At 44.0% G+C, this 8,807-nt stretch overlaps 1 protein-coding gene across 1 annotated transcript; it reads right to left on the bottom strand.

Moving 5' to 3' along the window:
- Positions 1–1,915: 1,915 nt before the first annotated feature.
- On the bottom strand, positions 1,916–7,831 carry LOC123440605 (mitochondrial zinc maintenance protein 1, mitochondrial). Its single transcript, XM_045117172.1, has 2 exons — positions 7,538–7,831; positions 1,916–2,259 (listed from the first exon to the last, which is right to left on the bottom strand). The coding sequence occupies exons 1-2, from the start codon at positions 7,779–7,781 to the stop codon at positions 2,183–2,185; spliced, it is 321 nt and encodes a 106-aa protein (XP_044973107.1). The 5' UTR covers positions 7,782–7,831; the 3' UTR covers positions 1,916–2,182.
- Positions 7,832–8,807: the final 976 nt, after the last annotated feature.

Raw genomic sequence — 8,807 nt, 5'->3', positions numbered from 1 at the left:
TTCACAAGCATATTCATGGTGGATGCATTCATAATCATGCACTGCACTGCACTGCATGAAATAAGTGGTAATAAGTGCAGAATGGTGAAGTGAAATTGGTGCCGTTCTAGACGTCGCCAGACATGAATGTGGACTAGGAGTAGCTAGGCACGCACGCTCGTGACGCATAGACTTTTGGGAAACAGTTGTCCGATCCGATGCCGTGAGGAGGAGGGGCAGCAAACAGGGATGGAACCGTGGAACTCTTCTGTCTACCACACAGACACAGGCACAGCATCAGTTATCAGCACCGAGCTAGACTTGGGCCTCAGCCACTGCCAGGCAGCAGCATGGGGATTGGGGAATGCGTGCGTGCGTAGAGGGGAGAAGAGAAGAAGAGGACGGCAGCCCGGTGACACGCGGAGCAGACCTTCCATTCCATGCAACGCTGCCATGTAGAAACAAAGCTGGGCCACCATGTTCTCTCAAATGTACTGCTGAATATTGTTCTTTTTTCCCCAAAAGAGAGCTTCAAAGTTACTCCAAAACGTGCCCGCCGACGTTTGACATTGTTCGTTTGATGGATGCCCTTGAAAATGCCTTTACCAATGGCTTTCTTCAAAGCGTTCCAAGATGATATGATATGCCATCTCTGGCCCTACAGGTCATCCTGGGTTAGCGCTTATTTGCGATGATAACGAGCTAGCAATTTCCTAGCGGAAAAAGGCAATACCAATAAAATGAAGACGAAACAATCGACTCAATTGGGAAAAGCGCAACCCCCACAAATCAAATCAATTTTAATGTACCTTATTGGTTGATGACATGACAACTTCTAAAGGCAAGCATCAATGAGGTCTGGGAAGAACGCATTTCTGACAGATTTTTTTTTTACTGCAATTACTTAGAGCAGATCATGGAAGTTCACGACAGACAAACCTACTGCACAACTAAACCTGAGAATGGTTATTAGAAAACCAGGCGTAACGATTCGGTTATTACTTTGGGTTTGAGTTGTTTAGGTTTTATTGGGCCGAGCTTTTTTTAGTTTGGTTTTGGTTTGGGTATGTGGAGAAACCAGTTTGGGTATAGTTGGTTATGGATTTAAACAGTTTGGTTATAAACGGTTATAAACTATGGGTCCAAACCAGTTTCTAGGCATTGGTTATGTGCAATAATCAACGATGACCGAGAACGAATATCTTTGATCCATATGCATGTTGTAATGCACTGTGTAATTATGTATTACGGAGAAATACCACATGAAAATCGGAAGTGTTTGCTTGTGCTTTGGCTAAGTAATTTTGTTCTAATACACTTGTTAGTGAGCTATTCAGACGTGGTCATTTTTTTTTTTTTACCTTTTGCTGTGTGTTGACTTTATCTCAAGGATAACTTTGTTCTCAAACTCTTGTAGATGTACTTATGCTTTTTCTATCTCATTTGCTTCTTAACTTGTCAATTTGTGGAATTATATGTACATTAAAGCAAACCCATAGTTATGTATTGGTTTTAAACCCATGGTTATGTATTGGGTTTAAATTGGTTTGGGTGGAAAAAAATAATGGGTTTAGTTTTGGTTGGGCTGAAAATGACATCAAATGGGTATGGTTTAAGTATGGTTTTGAGAGGTAAATGTATGGGTATGATTCAAGTATGAAACCATTCTCAGGTTTATGCACAACAACAGAGCCTCACAGCAACAATGCTTGCTACATGCAAGAGCATTTTGCAGTACATTGTGTCCTCCTGAGAGATGTAAGGTAAATAGCCATAACAAGACAGGCCCCAGGTGCCTACAAAACTCTGAACTTTGCATGCCTGCTCTCCATCATTACAAAGTTTCAAATCAAAACAAAATTCAAACGTCGAGTCTCGGCTCGAGTGGAACACGACGTGGATAATGGTGAGCCATGGTGGAAGATTCAGTAAATGATCCAAAAATCCGTACCAATTCATTAAGGAAAAACTTTATGGTTCCAGTGACTAGCCTGGATAAGCGTGACTTAGGGGCAGCGAGGAATTGTTCTCGAGACAGAGCAGGCAAACACGATGACTTGTGCTTGAAAAAGAAATACAAGTGCTGCTATGTTGTTGACCGCTACTATGACTGACAGACAAACGGCGGGAAATGGTCTTATTTAACTAGCCTACACATGGTGAGTCTCTGCGACACTTGCACAGCGGATAATGCAAACCTCCCCTATTTCAACTTAGACAGGATCTCCTCGGAAGGAATCTCAAGCGTAGCTCCAGCATGGGCCTTCTCAGGCTTCACAACTGCAGCACCAAGCAAATGAAATGTCAGAACTAACCAACCCAGCAGCTTGCAGTAGTAAACAAACAAGCAACCTCAATAAGATAAATCTAAAACCGGAATTACTTCCTTTTGAATGGTTACATCAAAGATTTACAATCTTTGGAAATACCTTACTATCTACAAACCACATGCAACAGCAGATCGAGGTCTGTAAGGGTTGACATAGTATAATGTTACTACAGTTTGCTTCATCAAAAAGAGCAAAATCTGAAATCAATTGATACAAGGCATTTTTTCTGGACACTGGAACTGTCGGTAATACGGTTCTCTACATAAGGAAGTCACAAGCAAAGCAATAGTAAAGCCAATACTAGTCTGGAGGAAACGGTTTTCCATCATTAGCACCCTGCACAGCCATGGTTGTTGGTATGAGGTGTAACCTGGACCACTTGCTACCAGATACAACAAGCAGTACTGCTCTATTGCTACAGCCAAAACAAGGCCAGGGAATACTATGACACTGTGATCCAGAGTATTTGGTGATAACCATGGAACACTACCCCAATAATTAGAAAACTGCATTTATTGCAGATTCTTTGAACAAGAGGTATCTGGTTTGGTAAAATGGGCTAATGCTACACCCAAAACCTTAAACTGCCTTTACCTTGAGCCTGTTCCTGCTCTTTTGGGTCAGAGATAAAAGGTCAATGTTCAAAAATAGACAGATGTGTTTCCTTGTTTCAATCTTAATATAATATGGCCTTCAGCTTCAAATTCAATATTTCAATGCCATTAAAAAGGTGCACGACAAAGAATATACTTGCTACAAATCAGCTTTCAACTCGATATTTATCGAGAACGTAAAAAAATGGTGGCTCATTTGAAGATATGGCCATTAATTACTCTCTGCAATCTGTATAAACCATAACTTCATTTTTGCCCTTCAGAGAGCAAAAACCTTATAATACAATAATTGTGCTAAAGCTAAAGCACATATTCAAATCACTCTGGAGTGAAAGAGGGGGGAACAGTACTAATCAATTTTACAGGGGCAACTTTCATATGTTCCTGCCATTTAGTTGTGAGATTGCTGCAAACATGAAAATATACGACCAGATTATATGCTTGTGTGTGCGAGTGCTTCCATTATATGAGATCTGTGCACTCTCTCACCACACATTTACTGACATGGGGTAGAGAATATGCACAGATCTCAAGGCAGAAGGTACATTTTATGGGTGAGATAGTGGAAGCACTCTTGGGCACATACAAGTATAGATGTTTTTTCCTAAGGGAGACTTCACTATTAAGAGGGTCACATGAAGCAATGTGTTATAAAAAAAGATGACACGCGAAAAATTAGCTTAGAAGATGTTATTAGAAAATGAGTAACAAACAGGACATATTTAAATGCTTAGGAGTAGAATATTCAATGAGTCACTTGTAGCTTTTCACAGTCAATATGTTTGTGCACTTTTCATTCATCAATAGCTTTGTGAACACTGCAACATGGTCAAAGTGTCCTCACTTTGGGCCATTAGTTGAGAGTTTAAGGTAGGTTAAATAGTATGATCACTAGTAACCTACAGATAGGAATTTGTTGCTAAAGAGCAATTCTCATACTCTTGACTCAATAAACACAATTTGACCATGGCATGCAGTTAAAAGATGGCATGACATTGAATTAGTTAAAAATTCTAAACAACTGAACAGTTTGCCAAGAAGAGAAATTCGGAAAATTTGCTGTATTAGAGTCCTGTAAAATGCATTGCAACTCCCATGCATGATCAAAACAGGAACTAAGTCATTGGAACAGATCAACAGAAAGTGTACACTCTTCCACCAACATCAGCCGTTATAAGGCACTAGTTCTTGCACCACCCTGGGTCCTAATGCTGTAGAACAAAATGCTTTGCAATCACTAAGCTCAAGCCCCCTTTATTACTGGCTTTGGCTATGGTGCTTCTGGGCTACTTGAAAATGCCATCAATGGAGGGATAATACAGAGGAGCCAGGGAATCAGAACAAAATCACCTTCCAAGTGATTGGAATCCATTTTTGTGGCAAGTTCAGAAAAGTTAAACCATTTCAAAGGGCATGGGCCCAACTGGACCTTATGTCTTTAGCTATATAAGATGTCACATTGACATTCTGCCCTCGAACCATGCCAAGTTGGAAATTTCATACTAAGGCCTAATGTGTCGTTCTTCTGGGGCTGTTGTTCAGTTAAAGCCGGAAAATCACATTCAAGCATCTGTTAAAGGATGACCTTCTTAGATTCTTTGGGGACTTTCACAGCAATAATGTTGCTATCAATGGCATCAACACTGCCTTCATCACCCTGCTGCCGAAGAAGGACACACCGCTGGAGCTACGTGATTATAGGCCTATCTCGCTGGTGCATAGTGTGCCCAAGCTGGCATCTAAAGTTCTGGCAAACAGGCTGCAAGGCAGAATCCCGGATTTGGTACACTCCTTGCAATCTGGGTTCTTGAGGGGACGCTCAATTGTTGAGAATTTTGCTCTGGCTGCTGAAATGATCCAGACTGCCCACAAGAGGAAGATGCCGATCATCGCCCTGAAGTTGGATTTTCAGAAAGCTTTTGATTCTGTGAGTTGGAACTGCCTTTCTCAGGTTCTAGAGGCTAGAGGTTTTCCGCAAAGATGGGTGCAAGTGGATTTCTGCGCTCCTTTCAACCGGCAGTTCCAGGGTGTTAATCAACGGCGAATTAGGTGATCCTATTGCTGCCAAGAGGGGTTTCTGTCAGGGTGATTCCTTATCCCCGTATCTCTTTATTCTTGTGGCAGATGTGCTCCAGCGACTCTGCTGCAAGCTGTTCCATGACGGTACTTTGCTTCATCCTCTTGGGTCTGATAGCTTCTTCCCAGTTTACAATATGTGGATGATACCCTTATCATCTTCTGAGGAGACGTACAGCAGGCAATGGTTATCAAGAGCCTCCTCACTGCCTTCTCAGAGTTCTCAGGGCTCGGCATCAATTTTCACAAAAGCACTTTGGTACCTGTCTGCGTGGATGCATGTGTGGCATGTGATGTTGCTCAATTACTTGGCTGCCCTGTCTCCTCCTTCCCATGCACGTATCTAGGGTACCTCTATCTTTGCACAAGATTACGCATGGTATGCTGCTACCTGTCATTCACAAGGTTGATCGCCGTCTGTCAGGGTGGTTGGCTACTTTTCTATCCTGGAGGGGAAGGTTAACCCTTGTCAACTCAGTACTTGCTGGCATTCCTAGCTATTTCATGTCAATTTTCCCATGGCCTAAGGAGTCCATCAGCAAGCTGGAAGGTATTTTATGTGCTTTCTTCTGGCAAGGCAAAAATAAGGTTAAAGGAGGACAGTGCTTGGTGGCTTGGGACAGAGTCAAGCAACCCAGGAGGAATGGTGGTTTGAGTGTCAGAGATCTGCAGGCTCATAATCAGGCAATGATGTGCAAGTTCGTGGCTAAGGTTATCCAGACAACCGATATTCCGTGCTTCCAATGGTTTGCCTCACAGTACTGCAAGGACTCTCTACCTCATGGAGTCAGCAGTAGGGACACGGCCTTATGGAAGGGCTTCAAGGCTTGCATTCCGTTGGTAATTTCTGCTTCCCGTTGTTCCATTGGTGGTGGCGCTCTTGTCTCCTTTTGGCAGGATGAGTGGCTGGAAGCTGGCAGGTTAATGCATGTGCTCCCAGTTCTATACTCTTTTGCTATCAATCAGCACTGCTCCGTTCAATCTCAATTCTCTCTGGACAGATGAGATGTCCAGTTGCACCCATACCTCTCACAGACGGCAGCTCAGGAGCTTGTGGTCTTGAATCAGCTTATTCAGTCTGTGGCGCTCACTAGCTCGGCTATGGATATTCACAGCCCCTCTGTTTCTGGCAATAAGATCAGCACAAGTTATTTTTACCAGCTGCTCATTTTTCAGGGAGTGCGGAGTGCCTCTGAACCCTGGATTTGGTACTCCATTATACCTTTAAAGCACAGAATCTTTTCTCTGTCTGGCCTTCTTGTGGCGCCTCAACACAAAAGGAAACATGGTCAGGAAGGGCTGGTCGGCAGTTGCTCCCAATGATGGCTGTGATATCTGCCCTGCCTCGGAATCCATCGACCATTTGGTGCTTAGATGTCGCTCAGCTGATGCGCTGTGGAACAAGCTACTTCTGGCCCCTCTGGCTCGCGCATCACCTGATCTCATGCACTTTGTACAGCATTCTGCGCACCAGCTAGTCTTTAAACGCAAATGGAACATTGCTTTTGCTGTTTGCGCCATCATGCTCTGGCATGCAAGAAACGACAGGGTTTTCAATAACAAAAACTGGACAGAGGCGTATATCAGGTTCTATGCTGCTGATTTGATTCGACTTTGGAGCAACAGAGCTAGGAAGCAGCAGGACAAGGATGATTTGCAGGCGTGGAGTTCCTTCATTGGTGACTAGTTGGCTGTAGCTTCTTAGTCTCGTCTCCATCTCCACCTTCTGTTTCTCCTTTCTTGTGTTTTGGCTGCTTGTGGCCTTGCACCTTGGTGCATCTTACAAGCTTCATGTACTTGTCTTCAGGCCTGTGCCTGTTTTGAAATGTAAGGTAGGCCTCGTGCTACCTTTTTACTTTCAAAAAAAATATATTGTAGCAACATAATGTCAACCTCAAAACTGTTGAATCAGTTTGAATCTAGCATCCCTTCTATCACACTACAAATTACAGCCAGACATGAATCGGTAAATCCATCAGTTCCAAGTGGTTAAACCCCATGCGGGAGTAGGCGATCAAATGAAATCAATGCCTAGGCTTATATTATTTTGGTGAAATGCCACGTCATGTAGCCTGAAAAATTACATTATTTCCATCTAATGGTACATCTAAGGACCATCATTACTGTTAAGAGCTACTGAAGATTTCTAGTAAATGTGGTACAATCTAGTAACTTCAATTTGTATTTGCATTTAAATACCTTTAGGGTTGGACATTTTATCTGTTTTAGAAAATTCAAATGTTAAAATACCCACTCTATAACTATCTGAAACATTCTTATCCACCGAGCACTGCATTTATCTAAGGGTCGGCGTCAATGTGCCCAATTAGCAACGACACCCCTGCTGCCTGCTCCTTCGATCCCACTATCCTTAACTCCTAGTTCGAGCCTGCTCAAGGCGCTAATTCACATAACAACTGCTTCTAAGCTGAACACGCAACGAAATATTTCAAAACCCTAAGATCCCAAACAGAAAGCATGCATAACAGTCCAAGCGATAGGTGGCAGTGTTTGCATATATGATAGTGGTAGTATTACCGAAGGATCCGGAGGGTGAGCGCTTGGCCTGGACGATCATGTTGGCGATGAAGTCCGCAGCCTCGCGGGCCTCGGAGAGGGCGCGGACGGCGTCCTCCGATCCCGGGGCGAGGCCGCGGTGATCCTCGAAGCGGCGCCGGATCTCCACCGCTGACTCCGTCAGCATCAGCTGGTCGCCTGAGAACGTCCGCCGCGCCGCCCGCAACACCGCCCGGTACGCCGCCAGCCCCTCCGCCGCCGCCATTTTTTCGAGCCGAAGGGGTGTGTGGCCTCGAGGCGTCGTTGTGACACAAGTCTGCTAGTGCTTTGCCCATCCACTCCGACTAGGCCGAGTTTGCTTGCCCGCATACGGCCCAACCGGGCCCGTGGAAAAAAAAACAGACCGTTTGGTTACCGGGCCCTATTTGTCTTGCATAGCACGAACTCACTTCAACCCATGCGTGCGACCTATTGTCGAATCGGCAGTTTTTCCACCATCATGCTAGTGTTGTTCATTATCACCCTATCTCTTCTTGTTGGCAGCAGAGGGCCTTTCGTGCCTCCTTAAAAACCACAATGAGTCATCGTCTATTCACGGAATTAAAGTGGCATCAACGGCTCAGCCGGCCAGTCACTTACTTTTTGCTGATGACAGCGTGCTGTTTTTCAAGTCGAGTAGTGAGGGAGCTACTATGATATCTTCATTGTTAGAAACCTATTGCATGGCTTCGGGACAGAGAATCAACCAAGCTAAGTCTTCCGTTTTCTTCAGTAAAGGTTGTGCACACGAGGTGAAGGATATTATCAAAAACATTCTCAATGTGCATAATGAAAGTCTGAATGACAAATATTTGGGGATGCCCACAGATGTGGGTAGCAGCAAAAATGGGGCTTTCAAATATCTGAAAGATATGGTTTGAAACAAAGTAAAAGGCTGGATGGAGAAGATTTTATCTGCAGGGGGAAAGAAGTTCTTATCAAGTCCATTGCACAAGCGGTTCCAATCTTTTCCATGGCGTGTTTTAAACTACCTCGTGGTCTATGTCTCCATATCAATTCCCTCATAAGGACATTTTGGTGGGGCAGCAAGAATGGTGAAAGGAAGACGAGCTGGGTTTCATGGGAAGTGATGACACGACCTAAATATGAAGGAGGACTTGGATTCAGAGATATTGAATTGTTCAGTCTAGCCCTACTTGCAAGACAGGCTTGGCGCCTGCTTAAGACTCCGGAATCCTTAAGTGCCAGGATCCTAAAGGCATGCTATTTCCCTTCAACTTGTTTTCTGGAT

This window comes from Hordeum vulgare, chromosome 1H (assembly GCF_904849725.1).
Source record: "Hordeum vulgare subsp. vulgare chromosome 1H, MorexV3_pseudomolecules_assembly, whole genome shotgun sequence".
NCBI classification, from domain to species: domain Eukaryota; kingdom Viridiplantae; phylum Streptophyta; class Magnoliopsida; order Poales; family Poaceae; genus Hordeum; species Hordeum vulgare.
The sequence above is the reverse complement of the archived record's forward strand: the minus strand, read 5'-3'. Positions and strand labels throughout refer to the sequence as shown.